Below are 21,580 nucleotides of genomic sequence, written 5' to 3'. Positions count from 1 at the left end.
GAACACCCTAACGCTTTCCCTGAGCAGCAGCAGCTCTCTCCCTAGCGGCATCCAGAGACAGAATGATCCGAGCAGCGCGGCCAGCGGCTAGTCTATCCCAGGGTCACCTGATCTGGCCAGCCAACCACTGCTATCGACGTGTAAGGGTACCACGTCATGCTGGGTGGAGTGCAGAGTCTCCTGGCTTGTGATTGGCTCTGTTTCTGGCCGCCAAAAAGCAAAACGGCGGGAGCTGCCATTTTCTCGAGCGGGCGAAGTATTCGTCCGAGTAACGAGCAGTTTCGAGTACCCTAATGCTCGACCGAGCATCAAGCTCGGACGAGCATGTTCGCTCATCTCTAGTCATAACATAGGGGTAAATAATAGAGGATGGTGTGAAATAAAAACTTTATTCCAGAACATGTGTGTGTTTTTGGTGTTACATATAGCTTTACGGACATGTTCTGGGTTGCGGTGTTAATATGTAGTAACATTATGAGAAGAGCATCAAATGTTCATTGTATCAGTCAATTCCCCCACCCCCCACAAAAATAAAAAGGCAATAAGAGAGAAAGTGTGTTCTTAGATAGTTCTGCATAGAGAAGGGTTAAAAACATGAACATTGGTTGATAATATCCCTTAAAAATGTAGTAACATTTAAAGTGAATATTTCCATTATCTGTGAGGTGCAGCAGCTCTTGTGTGCAGCAAATTCTCCCTGTAGCATGATGGCTAAAAAATATGGAGTGGGGTCCACACATTTCAGGGGCTATATCTCTGGCTCTGTTACACATAAAACCTCACTTCTTTTTTCCTATGAAAGAAGAGAGTCTCCTCTTTTATATGAATGGTACCTGATGTTCTCACTTTAAACCTGAATATCTCTGGATCCATGGCACCTAGAAACACAATTCAAGATTCATTTGAAAGAAGAGATTCTCTTCTTCGCAATTGTCTATAGTGTCGGTTCCCCATTTTCCCTCCTTCTCAAACAGCTTGCAAGCTCACTAATAAAAGATCTCACACACAAGTGTGTTACAGTGCTCCAAGTCAAGATAGACTGTAAATCAACTTTTCACAATCTTCCTGCTTCTAACAATGTGATTTAACAGTTCTCCAGGCCTAGTACCTTTGCAATTGTATGTGGTCAAGACAAATAAGGGATTTTCCTTTAGTAATAACATATTATGTTTGATTTTCAAATGTTATCCTTTATTTTTTGTAGGAAAGAAGCTGATGCAGAGGACAATAAAGAAGAAGGGTAAGGCAAAATGAACACAATGGCCCACATTTATTACCTGCCTTATACCTGTTTTTTTTAATGCAAACTGCTTCCACATTTATAAAATGACCACAACACATCTGTAACACAGCTGCACTCTACCCGATGCAACACAAATTCTGCCCTAAAAGGTGCATTCTGGTGCACAATCGAACCGTGCGCCACATTTATCATGAAATGTCCGACAGAATTGCGTTGCACGTGAATCTGGTGCATCCGGCACACTTCACAGGCAAACTGCAAGTAGTGTTTTTGATAAATGTGGGCCACTAACTTAAAAAAAAAAATCTACCATCAAAATCCATCATTATAAACCAGGAACACTTACTCACAGATCCAGGCACAGTGATTTTGGTAATCTTCATATTGTAAGAGATTAGGTCCAGGATCACTGTCTCCTGGGGTAAACGGGCAAAAGTCACCAGCACACTATCCACACTGTGCGACTTGGGTACAACTGACCACAGACAGTTTTATTTGGCAGTTAAACAAAACATCAAAAATAAAGCCTAAGCCTCTCTGGCACTAACTATACATAGAGGTTCCCTACCTCACCAGGTGCTGGCCTACTGCCAGTCACCCCAAAAACTCACAGTAACAGTTCACTGCCACAGCTCCACAGGCCTTTGACATAGCCTGTCTCTTCCCCAGGGTGGAGCCATTGTGGGAAGTCTGCACCAGGTACTGGTGCAGGACTTCCAGCTGCCGCTAATTAAACTTAATCAAACAACCCAACTTTCCCAGGCCTGCTATCTGCTCAGCTTCTCCTTAGAAAAATTACACATTTCATGCCCCAAATCTGCTTTAGTGGCAGCTACCCTGCCACTATATATAATATATATAGTGTTATCCATTCCCTCATTTCTTCTAAAGAAACTTTTCAAATTATGAGTCTGAGGGGCTTTGGTGGGTGTTTTCAGAACTCAAACAAAGAGGAGTTTAGATGCAGTTATCCATCAGTGCCATAATACATTAGATGTTCGGTTGTCTACATAGGGCAGGGATGGCGAACCTTTTAGAGCCTGAGTGCCCAAACTTCAACCAAAAGCCACTTATCGTATATACTCGAGTATAAGCCGACCCGAGTATAAGCCGAGGCCCCTAATTTTACCACAAAATGCTGGGAAAACCTATTGACTCGAGTATAAGCCGAGAGTGGGAAATGCATTGGTCACAGCCTCCCCAGTATATAGCCAGCCAGCCCCTGCTCCAGTGTATATAGCCAGCCAGCCCATGCCCCAGTGTATATAGCCTGCCAGACCCTGCCCCAGTGTATATAGCCTGCCAGACCCTGCCCCAGTGTATATAGCCTGCCAGCCCCTGCCCCTGTGTATATAGCCTGCCGCCGCTGCCGGACAGATCACACAGAAGATATACAGGGGTCGCCGGAAAGGTGAGTTTAGATATAGTTATTTTTTTGACTCGAATATAAGCCGAGTTTGGGTTTTTCAGCACATTTTTTGTGCTTAAAAACTAGGCTTATACTCGAGTATATAAGGTATTTATTGCAAAGTGCCAGCAAAGCAATTTAAGCAGTAATTTTTTTCTCCTTGCTCTTTGACAACTTTAAATCGTTCAGCCTCCTAAAGACACCAATGCAGTTGAAAGGAGGAGGGCAAATTAGTCTATCATTGTAGGAAGATTCTGTGGGAAGATTCTTTGAGTCCTGTCCGGTGAACTTCATTCTGGGGTGATGGCCTGGGTGCCCACAGAGAGGGCTCCGAGTGCCGCCTCTGGCACCAGTGCCATAGGTTCGCCACCACTGACATTGGGGTTCCAGAGACTATTGGCAGCTGCAACAGCTGATCGGTGAAGGGTCCACATGTCAGATCCCCACTAATCACATATTGAAATGTTATCCAAGTATGAAAACTGGGTGGGGTACCAGACAACCCCTTTAAATATGACATGCAATTTAAAGAAAGATTATAGAAATGCACAATATTTCCTACATACATGTTGTTAAAAGCATTATCCAATAAAAGGAAATATTCCATCAAAATAAAGCATGATAAACCAGAAACTCATAGATCCATGGAACCGAGTCTGTGGTAATTTTCTCATATTTTTTTATCCATAGCTTCCTTCCATCTAAAAGCAACTCTCTGCTAATACAGACATGCACATAGTATTATCACTGAAAGCGCTAAAATGAAAACATGTATTAAGGGTGTCTGCACATTGCAAATGTGCATGCAATAATCTAGCCTCTCTGATGCGGCTAAGGGTGGTGGCACACGTGCCGTCTTGTCTGCGTGTGCAGACGCAGACAAAGCCTCCCCCACTGGGCGGGCCGTGGCCCAATCGCATCAGCGTTTCTATGGTAACGCCTGCGAACGGGAATGAGCCGCCAGTGTTTTGCGTGGGTGCGGCTTTGTCTGTGTTTGCAAATGCACCCTTACATGGTTACACATGAGAGTAACTGGCAGATACCATAAACTTGTTAAGTCTGGATGCCAAGATGACACTGGGGTCATATTTCCTACTAATCTTATTTTTTAAAGTTGTTACTTAGATGTATTTAATTACCAATATAGTGACAATTCCCCACAGTATCCATAGTTCAAGTGCCCCCACAGTAGCTCATAGGCACAGTGTATAGTGGTAGACGATAGTCATAGTGCCCCCATAGTAGCCAACAGTCACAGTGCCCAACGGTAGCCCATAGTCAAGGTCCCACACAGTAGCCTATAGTTACAATCACTCCACATTAGCCATTGTAGTTAAACAGTAGTTCATTGAGAAAGAGTACCACAATAGTAGCCCCTTGTCATAGTGCCCACATAGTAACCAACAGTCATAGTGTCACCACAGTAGTTAATATACACAGTGTCCCCACAATGGCCATTGTAGTTACAATGCCCCCTAAGAAGCCTATAGTTACAATGACGCAACATTAGCTGATGTAAACAGCAGTCCAAAGACAATGTACCACCAGAGTAGCCTCTTGTTCCATACAAGACTCCTAGAGTCCTCACAGTAGCCAGCAGTCACAGTACGCTCACTCTATCCAAAAGTCATAGCGCCCCCACAGTAGCAAAAAATCTGTGTTCCCACAGTAGTCAATAGAGTGATATTGCCACACAGTATCCAAAGCACACTGTGCTCCTCAGTAGCTCGTAGTCAAAATCACTTCACAGTAGCCTATGTAGTCACAATGCCCTCAGTAGCAGCGTCCGGTTATAATATAAATATATGTATTATATTTAATATTAAAACTCTATCTAATGGTGTTCTATCTTAATATCGTATACCTCTTACAGAGTAACTATGAATGTTTATGATAATGATGCATTTGACAAAGAAAGACCGGAAGACAAGCCAAAAGAACATGAGGGAAACAAGAAAGCAAAGTGGGTTCAAGATGAAAATGACGAGCCAAATATCACGGCAATGTGATTTTAATCATGTGTTAGTGCCTCTCGTAAGTCAAAATTGACTTTTGTGCTACAAATATATTTGTTTCATTAAAAAATTCTGCGAAATAATAAAACAAATAATTAGATATTATTTTTCCATTGGCTCGTTTGACACATGGATAGAGAACAGTTTGATAAATGTACATTGTATTTGAATGAGGCTACCTACACATACAGATGTTTAGGAAATATATGTTACTTTTGTATTTCATAGCATTGCTATAAAGCTTTAAAATATAATATATAAAGCTGGATGTTTGTGTGTGTGTGTGTGTGTGTGTATGTATGTCTGCTAAAGGAATCTGTACCGTCGTGTTTAAAATCACCAAAATTTGCAGTTTTTGTCTGTGACTCAAGGAACGTCTTAGACCAGATTTTGAGGCAGGATTTTTACCCCATGCTTTCAAAAACCCACTTATGACCCACCATATACAGGAGCCATTGTCTGCCGAGCTCTGAGCTTTGATTGGCTACTACAGGCAATGAGTAGAAGACAACTTATGTGTGAGGTAGGATGGATAGGGATACAGACTTAGGGGGAGATTTATCAGAAATGTCTGAGGTAATACAGTTCCAGTCCCCGAGACAGACAGTCACTGGAATGAGAGTTACTGAGACCGACAGTCACTGGAATGAGAGTGCCCACAACCGACAGTCACTGGAATGAGAGTTACTGAGACCGACAGTCACTGGAATGAGAGTGCCCGAGACCGACAGTCACTGGAATGAGAATGCCCAAGACCGACAGTCACTGGAATGAGAGTGCCCAAGACTGACAGTCAATGGAATGAGAGTTCCCGAGACAGAAAGTCACTGGAATGAGAGTACCAGAGACAGTCACTGAAAGAGTCTGCCAGAGACAGTAACTGAAAGAGACTGCCAGAGACAGACAGTCACTGAAAGAGACTACCAGAGACAGACAGTGTCAGGGACAAATGGTCAGTGACAGAGACAGTCAGAGACAGTCCATAGATACGTATTAAATAATTTTTGCTAACCCATTCTATTTTGTTATAGCTAAGAGCAGTTATTTACTTTCCCGGGCAATGCCAGGAGCTACAGCTAGTAAATAAATAAAGCTATAAATATCATAGAAAGTAAGATAGGATTGAACCTTTTTATTCTACATCTGCATTTGAAGCACGAGCACCGGCGTATGATAGCCCTGCCGCTGCATTTTCACAGTAAGATACATCAAGAAGCTTGAGCCTCTTGATGTATCAGGCAGGGTCCTGTGCAGCGTTTATTTCTAGAAATAGATGCAGCCTGTGACTTATCACATGTGTACAGTCGCCAGCTGCAGCGAGTGCGCAGGCGTGGGGACAGTAATGCCCCGCACATGCCCACTCTCGGCCAGCCACACCCTCTGTTCGGCCTGGTCATGCCCCACTGACGTGAAGTTGGCGGAGAGGGCTAAATAATTGCAAGTACTAGCAATAAGCTAGCATTTGCGATTATTTCAGGGCTTCTATGCCACTAACGTGGCGCAGAGGCCCTGATACATATGCCCCAATGCCTACAATGCTAAAGAGATGGGGATTTTATTAAGGGTGGCATATTGAACTACAGTCATAATATTCCACCAGGGGGGAAACTGGATGCCGCCTCTAAACTCTCAGTATATCCATAACAAGCTCTGTTGCAGTGCTGCAGCGGAGAACTGAGCTATCAGCTCCATCCTTCACTACAAATAGCAGGAGACACAGTGACATCATTAAACCATGTCTCCTGCTTCTACCAGTCTACCAGTCACCGCAACTTGTTCCACACAGCGAGTAGAAGAAGAGACAAGCAGGAAAGGAAGAGAGGTGAGCAGTTGTTTTTTTTAATTCACAGTGTAGGAAGTTGCTACTCAACTTTCTTGGGGAATAGGGGCTGGGGGACATAAATGACCGGGGGCATCATTTGCTGGAGATCTATGTGGACAATAATTTAATTTATGTGAGTGGATGGGAAGGGGGGTGGCGTAATATTAATTTATTTAGGGGATGATATCCATTGCTGGGGGGGAATCCATTACTGGGGAGCTAATGGGAACATTAATATTTCTGGATGGGGGGTTTGGGGGGGACATCAATAGCTGGGGGTGCAGCTGGGAGCAATATCAATTGCTGAGAGGGGCTGGTTGAAGAACATACATTGCTGGGGGGGGATGCCTTGCTGGGGCTGGGGTGGAATATTAATTTTGTGAGGCGGGGGAGCATCCATTCATTGGGAGGTAATGGGAACATTCATTTCTGGGGAAGTTTGTGGGACACATCCATTGCTGAGGGTGGGGCTGGAAGAAACATCAATTGCTGAGAGGGGCTGGTGGGGGGACATCCATTGTTGAGGGGCTGAGGGGGACATCTGTTCCTTGGTGGTGAGGGGTTTGGGTGGAATATTAATTTCTGGGGGGAGTGTGGAAAACATCCATTGCTTTGGGGGGGCTGGGGTTGAATATTAATTTCTGGGGGGGGGCTGAATATGACATCCATTGATGGGGAGCTAATGGCAACATTCATTTCTGAGGGGATTTATGGGAGACATCAATTGCTTTAAGGGGGAAACATCAATTGTTGGGGGTCTATGGGACACATCCATTGCTGGGGTGGAGACAACCATTTCTGAGGGGCTGGGGGTTTTCCATTGTTGGGGTTTTGGGGGGGATATTCATTTTTGAAGGGGTTGTGGAGTACATCAATTGCTGGGGGGCTTTCAGGGACACCAATTACTGGGAGGGAATGGGAGGGCATAAATTAGTGTGAGGGTGAAAAGGGACATCCACTGTTAAGGGGGCTGCAGAGAACATGAATTTCTGGGCAGCTTTGGGGAACATCAATTTCTTTTGGGATTGTTAATTTACCATTACATATATAACTTTATATACTGGAGGGTTGTGGGGGACATTACTTAATGGGGTCTGTTGGGACATCATTTATTGGTGAGAGTTATTTCATGTGGGAGAATAATTCAGTGGGTGGGGGCATTATTTAGTTTGCGTATTATTAGGTGACTCATTTCACTACACATATTTAGAAAAGGTCACTTTGCAGGGGCATTAGTAGAGGTGATGGGTATTAAGTGCATTATTACATGTTAGGCCATGTTTAGGGAACATTATCAAGTTGGTGGTACAATGAGGGGGCTGTAATGTAAAGTATGGGGCCAGTAATTGTGGGGGGCAGTAATTGTGGGGGCCACAATGGGGACAATGTAGTATGTGTAAACTAGAATGAGTAGTATATATATGTGGATTATTCTTAGAAGGTGATTTGGGGTTCTGGGGCTAATCCAGAACAGTATATTGTACATTACCACAATTTTAGAAATAATAAATTGTGGATTTTCTGTGTAGTCTTCTTACAATATTTACAGTGAGAGTGTTGGGGGTAGCAGCAGGATAACAATGTAAGGAGACCACAATTTAGGAACAATGAAGACCATAAGATGTCTGTGTTGTAAACTTCACAGGGAGCACACGTGGCTGAAGAGGAGACGTGGTGATGCTGGGGCTAATGGAGAAGATAGAGAACAACTACAGTCCGAGGATACATCCTCTGTCTGCAGGTGACGGATGGAATAGGCAAAAGGAAGTAAAGTCCAATTCAGCACAATCTTATAAACTCCTAACAAGGAGGGGTGCGGCCTACAGGTTCTGGCTTGATCCTCTTGTAGGTATAAGAAGTAAAGAGCGGACATGTCTCTTTATGCTAATCACCTACTATGTTTTGCTTTATATATTCCCTGTGGGTCACTTGTTAGTTGCTTGACGAAAGTGTCATACACCGAAATGTCGCCACTTGTTCAATAAAGTTCACCTCTGTTTTGAGGTGCCCGCTTTTTACTTCTTATACCTACAGGATGGAAAAGGTAGGGATTTCTCATGAATTTTCAATTAGTTTTGGCAGGAAACTCATTTGGGTCATGTACAAAAATGGTCACTACTGTCAATTTAATACAAATGCCTCGGGGCCCGTGCCTTGGATCTTTTACCACCCTAGCAATGCCCCTGCCTGAGGGAATTCCCTCACAGCCTTATCTGGTCTTTATATAATGCGCCCATATCTTTCTGTAGATCTTTTATTAAAATATATAATATAAAACATAACAATAACACAAAACATAAACCAAACATTATATACAATATATACAAAATATTTACAACAACTCCCCTGCTGGCCCAACCCCATTCACACCTAGCACCTGCGTTTTGTTTTTTTTATAAAGAATGAGAAAAACATAACATATACATCTAAATTAAAAAACACAACATCCCCCACCCACATCGTAAACCAACAATTGAAAACAAATCACACCCATAAAATTAACATAAATGAACATAAACAAACCCTCCACCCTCTAATAAAAGACCACCCCACACCCTCTAATAACAGACCACCCTACACAAATAACACACCAATATCCAAAAACATTTAGGTTTTTTTTTTAAACAATCACAAAATACGCCCTACACTAAAACTGAATCCCACGCCCACTTCCTCACATCTACCAAAGTCAAGACACAGAGACTTTGGGGCAGTTTTAACAAGCTGTCTGAAAGTCAGAATATTTCTAGTTGCCCATGGCAACCAATCACAGCTAAGCTTGCATTTTACCAGTGAATATTTTAAAGGGGAGCTGTGATTGGTTGCCATGGGCAACTAGAAATATTCTGACTTTCTGACAGCTTGATACATCTGCCCCTTTGTGTTTTCTGTGATGCTTCAGTCACAGCAATTGTGTCCGTGGCATATTTAAAGACAATAGATACTAGCAGAGAAATTCCACATAGGGTTCTTCATGAGCAAAGCAAATAAACCCCTATGCGCACCACGACTTTATACTACGTCCCCGGGGCTACATCCTATGCGCACCGGGACATAGTATAACGTCCTGCTTCTGGCACCGGCTCACAAACGGAGCCGGCACCAGAAGCAGCGGCTGTCAGCTGTCTATCACAGCTGACAGCCTGCGCTAACACCCACGATCGGAGCCGACTCCGATCGCGGGTGTTAACCCCTTACACATCGCGGTCAAGCATGACGGCGGCGTGTAAGGGTGTTAGCGCTATGGATCGGATCATCCGCGCCGCTTACCGGGGAATCCGATCCATTTCTGGGCAACTCCGAGGACTGGCATGTGCCCCGGAGCTGCCCGGTCTCCCTGGCAGTCAGACCCCTTCCGCGTCTGACTGCAAACTGTCTGAGCATGCGCAAGCATGCCAGAGAGATTACGCTGCTCTACAATAAAATAGTATTGTAGAGCAGTGTATTGAACTTGAACCAGCGATCAGAGCATCACTGGTTCAAGTTCAAGTAAGTATAAGTAAAAAAAAAAGTGAAAAACACTGAACACTACACATTAGAATAAATGAAAAATAAATACATTAAAATATAAGCCCCTAAAATGTCACTTTCCCATAAAAACCCTTAATAAAGTATAAAAAACACAACCCCCCCCCCGCATATTTGGTATTGCCGCGTTCGTAACAAACTGTATAATAAAAAAGAATCGTTACTGGACCCGCACGGTAAACGCCGGAGAAAAAAAAAGCAAAAACGTTCCGAAAAAAATCATTTTTAATTAATACCCTATAAAAAATGCTCTAAAAAGTGATTTAAAAATGTTATGCATTCTAAAATAAGCCCACTCAAAAGAACAGCTCTAAAATTAACAACATTTTTGCCAAATAACTTCTTATTCAGTAAAAATGGGAAAAAATAAAACAATCTATATAAATGAGGTCTTTTCGTAATCGTGGCCACCCATAGAATAAAAATAATATACTATTTTTATGGTATGGTTAACGGCCAAAAAAAAAACACATAAAAATTTTCCTAAAAATTGATGATTTTCATTTCCTCTAACAACAAAGAGTTAATAAAATCTCACCAATTACCTATAGATGTCCAAAAATTACTTACCAGAAAAGTGCATCTCATGTGGCAAAGGAAATAAGCCCCTATAGGTCCACATTAAAAAAAGAAAAAAATTATAGCCTGAACAATGTGACAATGCAAATCTGCTCTGGATGGCGCCTCCTTCCATTCTATGCCCGGCCGTGCGCCCATACAGCAGGTTATCACCACATATTGGGCATTGGTGTACTCGGGTGAAATTGGGTATCAAACTTTGTGGAGCCTTTATTCATTTAATCCATTGTAAATGTTTAATTTTCCACCCAAAATGAGTGTATTGTGAAAAAATATTACAATTTGCAGACTGCACCTCCATTTTGTTTTAACCCCTATAAAACACCTAAAGGGTTAACAAACTTCTTAAAAGTGGTTTTTAATACGTTGAGGGGTGTAGTTTCCATAGTGGGGTCATTATGAGTCTAGCTATTATTTAGGCCTCTCAGTGTCAATTAGAAGTTGAACAGGTCCATCTAAATACGGGTTCTGGTGATTTTACAAAAAATGTGAAAAATGATACCTAAATTCTGAGCCTCATAACATTCTAGTAAAATATGTGGAATCTTAAAAAACCATCCAACATAAAGCAGACATTTGTTAAATGTAAGTTATGAATTTATTTGGGTGCTATGACTATCTGCATCAAAAGTAGAGAATTTAGAACGTTGAAAATAAAGAATTTTTCCAAATTTTTGCCAAATTTTGTTTTTTTTCATAACTAAACGCAAAAGATTTCATCCAAATTTTTTAACTAATTTGAAGTACAATGTGTCACGAGAAAACAATCTCAAATTCCCCTGGATATCTGGATCTGGATAGCGTCCCAAAGCTATAAGCACTTATAGTGACACAGGCCAGATTTGAAAAATGGGGCCACGTCCTTTAGACAAAAAAAGGCTGCGTCCCGTAGGGGTTAACACCACTCCTTGAACACACAATACCACACCTAGAACTTTGCGCAGCTGTGTTATCATTAGAGTTGGCTGAACTCATTACAATGGAAATTAAAGATGTCGAGTTTAATTACTGACAGCAAGATTGTACTAGGATACATCTGTAATGAAACTAGACGCTTCTATGTCTACGTCAGCAACATAGAATAAGAAGTGCTGAGAATAAGAAGATCTACCAGCCCTGAGCAGTGGAAATACGTATCTACGCTTCTTAATCCTGCAGACCTAGCAACCAGATCCATTGCTGCCAACTGCCTGCAGGACACAATCTGGTTTACAACACCTATATTCCTGTAAAGAGCAATGCAAAGCACATTAGAAACAGCCATGTTTGAACTAGTAGAACCAAATTCTGATGTTGAAATACGCCCACAGGTATATGTGTTACATACCGACACCTTTGAACGCCATCTGAAATCCTATCGATTTAGTAGGTTCTCTACTTGGAGGTCACTTGTCCATGCCATTAGCTGTTTGATGCACAAGGCTCGGTCGTACAATAAATCATCAGAAAAAAGTGACTGTGAAGACTGGCATCATTTTAAACTCATTTACATGGCTCTTGATCTGGAGTAGTCAAAAAATTTAATCATCTGAGAAGTACAGCATGAGACCTATTCCAAAAAAAATCGACTGTGCGCAACACCCTTGTTAATACATAGGCAGCCTGGTAGTTGCGCATGATGCCCTCTCCAGGTCAGGAGCTGTTAGGGGGAGACGCAAACCCTTTAGGAAAGTTCTAGAACCTGGACATTACGTAATAGCAGCTGTAGATCCTGCCTATACAGGCAATTGTTAAGTGGGTGTAAGTTATTGACCAATTATGTTTCTTTTTTTTTATAATTCCGTTTATTGAGGACAGACAGCAAACAGATCATTACATAGGATGGCAGCATTGTACATGTCAATAAAGAAGACCAACCCATGAAAGTCACGTAAGCTTAACAATAAATTTTACAAACATAACCAATCCGCTTGTCTGTCATTTTGTTTAGAAGGTTAAAACAAGCTGTCCCAGATGGTCTCCGGGAGAGCAGCAACAGGGTGTAAGAAAAATAGGGGGCAAACTAGGGGGGTGTTGGGGCCTTTAAGCAGGATATAAGAATTAGAGGAAAGGAAGAAAAGGAGGGGGAGGATGAGGGAGGGAAGGGAGAGGGGAGAGACAGGGGCATGGCCCGTCCAGGAGGGGTACGTTACCTTCAAGGTTTCACAGTAGCTCCCTATATTCAGGAGACTGTTGGAATTGAATCCAAGGCAGCCATGTCTTATGGAATCTTTCATATGTACCATGGACAGAGGAGGTCAAGTTTTCCATGTACATAAGGTCGTTAACTTTGGTCACCCATATAGCCATTGTCGGTGGTGTCGTCTGTTTCCATAGTAGTGGAATGCAGGCCCTCGCAGCAATGATAAGGAATCGGACTAGGGACTTTTTGTATAGGTGTGTAGACATCTTGCAGTGATGGAAAAGGAAGAGAGAGGGCTCTAGGACAATCGTCTCTCCGCATAGCGTATTCATTACTCGCCCCAAATCTCTCCAAAACGTGGAGAGTAGAGATGAGCGAGCACTAAAATGCTCGGGTACTCGTTATTCGAGACAAACTTTTCCCGATGCTCGAGTGCTCGTTTCGAGTAACGAGCCCCATTGAAGTCAATGGGAGACTCGAGCATTTTTCAAGGGGACCAAGGCTCTGCACAGGGAAGCTTGGCCAAACACCTGGGAACCTCAGAAAAGGATGGAAACACCACGGAAATGGACAGGAAACAGCAGGGGCAGCATGCATGGATGCCTCTGAGGCTGCTTAATCGCACCATTATGCCAAAATTATGGGCAACAGCATGGCCATGACAGAGTGACAGAATGAAGCTAGATAGCATCTAAAACATCCAATAATTGACCCTGACACTATAGGGGACGGCATGCAGAGGCAGCGGCAGCAGCGGCAGGCAAGAGAGTGGCATGGCGACATACCCTAAATGGACTCAGGCTTCAAACCAATGGGTGGCAGAGAGGAACCAAAGGAGGTGAGCAAGAAGCGCTCAAATAATATCGGTACATGATAAAAGTTTGCCAGTATATTTTGTGGATTACACAGCAGGGTGGCGACAAAGTTAACATGGAAGCCATGAAAACAATCCAAAATTCTGCCTGACACAGCTCGTTTGATAAGGGGACCATGTATGGAGGCAGTGAACTAGTAGTAGATTAAAGGTGCTGCAGTTAAAACTATGTTAGTTGGATCTTGGCATGGAGCTGGCGCTCCGCTGCCAGGCGAGCTTTCGCCAATCCAAGCCCCTGTCTCTAGGCTACTCCCCAAACAGCACTTCTAAGAACCTTTTGTATAAGATCAAGTGTAGTAGCGTTCTTATAACTTTGGGATATGGCGGGTGAGGGGAATGTAAACATCTGCGCAAGAAGCGCTGAAATAATATCCGTAAATGAAAAAAGTTTTCCAGTATATTTTGTGGCTTACACAGCACGGTGGCGACAAAGTTAACAAGTTTGATGTGGAATGCCCTGTAATAGCTCTTGGGCGGTGTGCCTTTTATCACCTAGGCTCAGCAGTTTGAGCACCGCCTGCTGTCGCTTAGCGACGGCACTGCTGCTGTGCCTAGAGCTACCGACTGATGGCGCCATGCCCACGGATGGTAATTCGGAGGAGGAGGAGGTGGAGGAGGGGTGGGAGGAGGAGGAGGCATAGTAGGCCTGAAACACCTGGACCGAGGTAGGCCCCGCAATCCTCTGCGTCGGCAGTATATGACCAGCCCCAGGGTCAGACTCGGTCCCAGCCTGCACCAAGTTAAGTGTAGTAGCGTTCTTATAAGTTTGGAATATGGTGGGTGAGGGGAATGTAAACAGATGCACAAGAAGCGCTGAAATAATATCCGTAAATGGTAAAAGTTTGCCAGTATATTTTGAGGATTACACAGCAGTGTGGCGACAAAGTTAACAAGTTTGTTGTGGAAGCCATGAAAACAACCCAAAATTCTGCCTGACACAGCACGTTTGATAAGGCGGCCATGTATGGAGGCAGTGAACTAGTAGTAGATTAAAGGTGCTGCAGTTAAAACTATGTTAGTTGGTTCTTGGCATGGAGCTGGCGCTCCGCTGCCAGGCGAGCTTTCGCCAATCCAAGCCCCTGTCTCTAGGCTACTCCCCAAACAGCACTTCTAAGAACCTTTTGTATAAGATCAAGTGTAGTAGCGTTCTTATAAGTTTAGGATATGGCGGGTTAGGGGAATGTAAACATCTGCGCAAGAAGCGCTGAAATAATATGCGTAAATGGTAAAAGTTTGCCAGTGTATTTTGTGGATAACACAGCAGGGTGGCGACAAAGTTAACAACTTTGATGTGGAATCCATGAAAACAACCCAAATTTCGGCCTGGCACACCTCGTTTGATAAAGGGACGATGTATGGAGGCAGCTATATGGACGACTTTTGGAGGTAGCAATGGAGACAACGTGTGGAGGCTGCTATGGAGACAATTCAATTTGGATAGTGCCTGTATGTGGCAGTCCAAAAAAGTTTTCAAACCCGAGGAGCAGGTAGGTGGCCCTCCAGAAAAATGGAATAGATTGAGTGCCTGTATGTGGCAGTCCAAAAAAGTTTTCAAACCAGAGGAGCAGGTAGGTGGCCCTCCAGAAAAATTGAATAGATTGAGTGCCTGTATGTGGCAGTCCAAAAAAGTTTTCAAACCAGAGGAGCAGGTAGGTGGCCCTCCAGAAAAATGGAATAGATTGAGTGCCTGTATGTGGCAGTCCAAAAAAGTTTTCAAACCAGAGGAGCAGGTAGGTGGCCCTCCAGAAAAATGGAATAGATTGAGTGCCTGTATGTGGCAGTCCAAAAAAGTTTTCAAACCAGAGGAGCAGGTAGGTGGCCCTCCAGAAAAATGGAATAGATTGAGTGCCTGTATGTGGCAGTCCAAAAAAGTTTTCAAACCAGGGGAGCAGGTAGGTGGCCCTCCAGAAAAATGGAATAGATTGAGTGCCTGTATGTGGCACTCCCAAAAATTGTTTAAAACAGAGGACCGGGTCGGTGGCCCTTCATAAAAATTAAATGCATAAAGTACTATAGCTAGAGCCAGTGGGCCCTGTCAAAAAATAGCCATTTTCCTCTGCTTTACTGTACAAAGAGGAGGAGAAGGAGGAAAATGAGGAGGAGGAGGAGTGGATAAATTATTCAGGTTGAGCTTCCTTCACCTGGTGGAGATTGGAAATTAGGAGAAATCCAGGCTTTATTCATCTTGATAAGCGTCAGCCTCTCAGCGCTGTCAGTCGACAGGCGTGTACGCTTATCGGTGATGATGCCACCAGCTGCACTGAAAACCCGCTCGGACAAGACGCTAGCGGCAGGGCAGGCAAGAACCTCCAAGGCGTACAGCGCCAGTTCGTGCCACATGTCCAGCTTTGAAACCCAGTAGTTGTAGGGAGCTGTGTGATCATTTAGGACGATGGTATGGTCAGCTACGTACTCCCTCACCATCTTTCTGTAAAGATCAGCCCTACTCTGCCGAGACTGGGGACAGGTGACAGTGTCTTGCTGGGGTGACATAAAGCTGGCAAAAGCCTTGTAAAGCGTACCCTTGCCAGTGCTGGACAAGCTGCCTGCTCGCCTACTCTCCCTCGCTACTTGTCCCGCAGAACTACGCACTCTGCCGCTAGCGCTGTCAGAAGGGAAATACTGTTTCAGCTTGTGCACCAGGGCCTGCTGGTATTCATGCATTCTCACACTCCTTTCCTCTCCAGGGATGAGAGTGGAAAGATTTTGCTTGTACCGTGGGTCCAGGAGAGTGAACACCCAGTAATCGGTGCTGGAATAAATTCTTTGAACGCGAGGGTCACGGGATAGGCAGCCTAGCATGAAATCTGCCATATGCGCCAGAGTACCAACGCGTAAGAATTCACTCCCCTCACTGGCCTGACTGTCCATTTCCTCCTCCTCCAACTCCTCCAACTCCACTTCTTCTGCCCATACACGCTCAACAGTGAAGGACTCAACAATGTTCCCCTCTTGTGTCTCGCCAACATTCTCCTCCTCTTCCTCCTCATCCTCCTCCACCTCCACCTCCTCCGATATGCGCTGAGAAACAGACCTAAGGGTGCTTTGGCTATCAACAAGGGAATCTTCTTCCCCCGTCTCTTGTGAGGAGCGCAAAGCTTCCGACTTCATGCTGACCAGAGAGTTTTTCAACAGGCCAAGCAGCGGGATGGTGAGGCTGATGATGGCGGCATCGCCACTGACCATCTGTGTTGACTCCTCAAAGTTACTCAGCACCTGACAGATATCAGACATCCACGTCCACTCCTCATTGTAGACTTGAGGAAGCTGACTGACCTGACTACCAGTTCTGGTGGAAGTTGACATCTGGCAGTCTACAATCGCTCTGCGCTGCTGGTAAACTCTGGATAACATGGTCAGTGTTGAATTCCACCTCGGGGGCACGTTGCACAACAGTCGGTGAGCGGGCAGTTGGAGGCGGCGCTGCGCTGCCCTGAGAGTGGCAGCATCTGTGCTGGACTTCCTGAAATGCGCACAGATGCGGCGCACCTTCGTGAGCAAATCAGACAGATTGGGGTATGTCTTGAGGAAACGCTGAACTATCAGATTTAACACATGGGCCAGGCATGGCACATGTGTCAGTCTGCCGAGTTGCAGAGCCGCCACCAGGTTACGGCCGTTGTCACACACAACCATGCCTGGCTTTAGGTTCAGCGGTGCCAGCCACAGATCAGTCTGCGCCGTGATGCCCTGAAATAGTTCTTGGGCGGTGTGCCTTTTATCGCCTAGGCTCAGCAGTTTGAGCACCGCCTGCTGTCGCTTAGCGACGGCACTGCTGCTGTGCCTAGAGCTACTGACTGATGGCGCCATGCCCACGGATGGTCGTTCGGAGGAGGAGGTGGAGGAGGGGTGGGAGGAGGAGGAGGCATAGTAGACCTGAAACACCTGGACCGAGGTAGGCCCCGCAATCCTCGGCGTCGGCAGTATATGACCAGCCGCAGGGTCAGACTTGGTCCCAGCCTCCACCAAGTTAACCCAATGTGCCGTCAGCGATATATAGTGGCCCTGCCCGGCAGCACTCGTCCACGTGTCCGTGGTCAGGTGGACCTTGTCAGAAACGGCGTTGGTCAGGGCACGGATTATGTTGTCTGACACGTGCTGGTGCAGGGCTGGGACGGCGGCTGGGGACCGAATACCGAGGGGCGGCCGCCGCCATGAGGCTGCGAAAGGCCTCGGTCTCTACTAGCCTATAGGGCAGCATCTCCAGGCTTAGCAATCTGGAGATGTGCACATTAAGGGCTTGGGCGTGCGGGTGGGTTGCACTATATTTGCGTTTCCGCTCCAGCGTCTGGGGTATGGAGAGCTGAACGCTGGTGGATGCTGTGGAGGATCGTGGAGGCGACGATGGGGTTTTTGTGCCAGGGTCCTGGGCAGGGGGCTGACTATCAGCTGACATAGGGGAAGGAGCAGTGGTGTGCACGGCCGGAGGTGAACGCGCTTGTTGCCACTGAGTGGGGTGTTTAGCATTCATATGCCTGCGCATACTGGTGGTAGTTAAGCTATTAGTGGTGGAACCCCTGCTGATCCTGGTTTGGCAAATGTGGCACACCACAGTCCGTCGGTCATCCGGTGTTTCCTTAAAGAACCTCCAAACTTCTGAAAATCTAGCCCTCGCCGCAGGAGCCCTCGCCACGGGAGCTTCACTAGTTGACACATTTGGCGCTGATGCACCAGCTGTGGCCCTGCCTCTCCGTCTGGCCCCACCACTGCTTCTTCCAACCTGTTCTGGTCGAGGACTCTCCTCCGTCTCAGAAGCACTGTGTTCACCCGGCCTCTCAACCCAGCTTGGGTCTGTCACCTCATCATCCTCCGATCCCTCAGTCTGCTCCCCCCTCGGACTTCCTGCCCTGACAACAACTTCCCCACTGTCTGACAACCGTGTCTCCTCATCGTCGGACACCTCTTTACACACTTCTTCCAGTACGTCAACAAGGTCATCATCACCCACAGACTGCGACTGGTGGAAAACCTGGGCATCGGAAAATTGCTCATCAGCAACCGGACAAGTGGTTTGTGACTGTGGGAAGGGTCCAGAAAACAGTTCCTCAGAGTATGCCGGTTCAAATGGCAAATTTTGCTGGGAGGGGGCAGACTGGGGGGGAGGAGGCTGAGGTGCAGGAGCTGGAGGAGTGCCGCTTTTGGTGACATGGGTGGACTGCGTGGAAGACTGACTGGTGGACAAATTGCTCGAAGCATTGTCGGCAATCCACGACATCACCTGTTCGCACTGTTCTGGCCTCAACAGTGCTCTACCACGAGTCCCAGTAACTTCAGACATGAACCTAGGGAGTGTAGCTCTGCGGCGTTCCCCTGCTCCCTCATAAGCAGGTGGTGTCTCACCCCGCCCAGGACCACGGCCTCTGACCCCTGCAGTAGTTGGACGCCCACGTCCCCGCCCTCGTCCTCTACCCCTAGCCCTCGGGTTAAACATTTTGAAAATGAGAGTTATAACTTTAATTTTTTTTTTAACTTTTTTTTGTGTTTTTTTTTTTTTGTGTGTTTTTTAGTTTTTAAAACCAAACGATGCTATCCTATTGCTATGGCTATTTTCTAGCCAAGTATGAAAGCACACTGCTATGCCAGATGAGATGACGCTGAGTTTTTAAAAAAATAAACGTAAAATAAAAAAGGAAATGGCAGACTGTGCCTAATTGAAATACAACCCCGGGCCCTAATAAATTTTCCCACTTCGGTCTTTGCGATGGATATGTGCGTCACTAAGCGCAAAACACAGTGGTCGCAAGTCTCACTCCAAATTGCTCACAATTTGCTAGTAGATGCACTGCAGCAACTACAGCCACCAGCAGATCAACCAGAAATCAAATATATATAACGCTACTGTAGGCGTAAGTAAGCCGTTTGGATTCTCCTATGGCTATTTTCTAGCCAAGTATTAAAGCACACTACTATGCCAGATGAGATGACGCTGAGTTATGAAAAAAATAAACGTAAAATAAAAAAGGAAATGGCAGACTGTGCCTAATTGAAATACAACCCCGGGCCCTAATAAATTTTCCCACTTCGGTCTTTGCGATAGATATGTGCGTCACTAAGCGCAAAACACAGTGGTCGCAAGTCTCACTCCAAATTGCTCACAATTTGCTAGTAGATGCACTGCAGCAACTACAGCCACCAGCAGATCAATCAGAAATCAAATATATATATAACGCTACTGTAGGCGTAAGTAAGCCGTTTGGATTCTCCTATGGCTATTTTCTAGCCAAGTATTAAAGCACACTACTATGCCAGATGAGATGACGCTGAGTTATGAAAAAAATAAACGTAAAATAAAAAAGGAAATGGCAGACTGTGCCTAATTGAAATCCAACCCCGAGCCCTAATAAATTTTCCCACTTCGGTCTTTGCGATGGATATGTGCGTCACTAAGCGCAAAACACAGTGGTCGCAAGTCTCACTCCAAATTGCTCACAATTTGCTAGTAGATGCACTGCAGCAACTACAGCCACCAGCAGATCAACCAGAAATCAAATATATATAACGCTACTGTAGGCGTAAGTAAGCCGTTTGGATTCTCCTATGGCTATTTTCTAGCCAAGTATTAAAGCACACTACTATGCAAGATGAGATGACACTGAGTTATTAAAAAAATAAACGTAAAATAAAAAGAAACTGGCAGACTGTGCCTAATTGAAATCAAACCCCTAATAAATTTTCCCACTTTGGTGTTTGAGGTGGATATGTGTGTCACTAAGAGCTAAACACAACGGTAGCAAGTCCCCCTGCTAATTCCTCACAATATGGTACTAGCTGCACTACTAGTGCCAGCAAGCCCAGCCACAAGCAAATAAAAAAAAAAAGTATAACGTTATTGTAGCCCTAAGAAGGGCTGTTGGGTTGTTGTAGAATCACTCCTGCCTAACAGTAAGCTAATAGAACACCCTAACGCTTTCCCTGACCAGCAGCAGCTCTCTCCCTAGCGGCATCCAGACAGAGAATGATCCGAGCAGCGCGGGCAGCGGCTAGTCTATCCCAGGGTCACCTGATCTGGCCAGCCAACCACTGCTATCGACGTGTAAGGGTACCACGTCATGCTGGGTGGAGTGCAGAGTCTCCTGGCTTGTGATTGGCTCTGTTTCTGGCCGCCAAAAAGCAAAACGGCGGGAGCTGCCATTTTCTCGAGCGGGCGAAATACTCGTCCGAGCAACGAGCAGTTACGAGTACGCTAATGCTCGATCGAGCATCAAGCTCGGACGAGTATGTTCGCTCATCTCTAGTGGAGAGTTTTCTGCAAGACCAGAAGGTGTGAAGGAAAGAGCCCTTTTCTTCGCCACATCTCCAGCACGTATCAGGGACCTGTGGGAAAATTGTGTGTAATCTGGTAGGAACTCTATACCACCGTGTTAGTAGTTTGTAGCCCGCTTCTTGATATCGAGAGCTGATAGTCGCGTGATGGCAGAGCTCAAAAATCCTGTCCTTTTGTTCCGGAGTCAATGAGATGTTTAAATCTTCCTCCCATTGTCTGAGGTACAAAGGACCTGGATCATTTGGGATTGATAAGAGGCAAGAGTAACTCAACGACAAAGTGTGCCTCAGTCCGTTCACGTTACTACACAGACATTCGAAAGTAGTTTTCGTTGTTGCATACTGCTCACTAGGGGGCAGTGAAGTCAGGTAGTGCCTTAATTGACCAATTCTCCAGGTTCCCAAAGGACAAGGCTCGGTCAGTGCTGTCATGTCTTGGGTCGTTATCCATGTCGTGTCTTTAAGGAAATGTTCCGCCCTGAACTTCCCAGACTCCCTCCACTGCTTGAAAATCAAATCCTCAGTGCCCGGGGCAAAGTCGGGATTTCCGAGGATCGGAGTAAGAGGGGACTTTGGTGGTATAAGTCTGTCACGTACTAGCTTAGACTGGCATATGTGGGGCCAATTGGGGCCAATTGTAGGGTGACGCTTCAAAGGTGTCGTTTTGGAGGGTTCCAACCATGGCAAGACTTGCAATGGGACCTGTGTGAAGGATTGCTCAAGATA

General features: G+C 45.3%; 1 protein-coding gene across 1 annotated transcript in view; it reads left to right on the top strand.

The window, feature by feature from the left end:
- Positions 1-4,766, top strand: part of SMIM24 (small integral membrane protein 24) — a 64,635-nt gene extending 59,869 nt beyond the window's left edge. The window contains exons 3-4 of the mRNA XM_072126581.1: positions 1,205-1,240; positions 4,525-4,766. Coding sequence (XP_071982682.1) covers positions 1,205-1,240; positions 4,525-4,660 — 172 coding nt within the window. The 3' untranslated portion in view covers positions 4,661-4,766. The remainder of the gene's footprint in view (positions 1-1,204; positions 1,241-4,524) is intronic.
- Positions 4,767-21,580: the final 16,814 nt, after the last annotated feature.

Source organism: Engystomops pustulosus, chromosome 1 (genome assembly GCF_040894005.1).
Source record: "Engystomops pustulosus chromosome 1, aEngPut4.maternal, whole genome shotgun sequence".
Classification (NCBI taxonomy): domain Eukaryota; kingdom Metazoa; phylum Chordata; class Amphibia; order Anura; family Leptodactylidae; genus Engystomops; species Engystomops pustulosus.
This window is presented reverse-complemented; position numbering and strand designations above follow the sequence as displayed.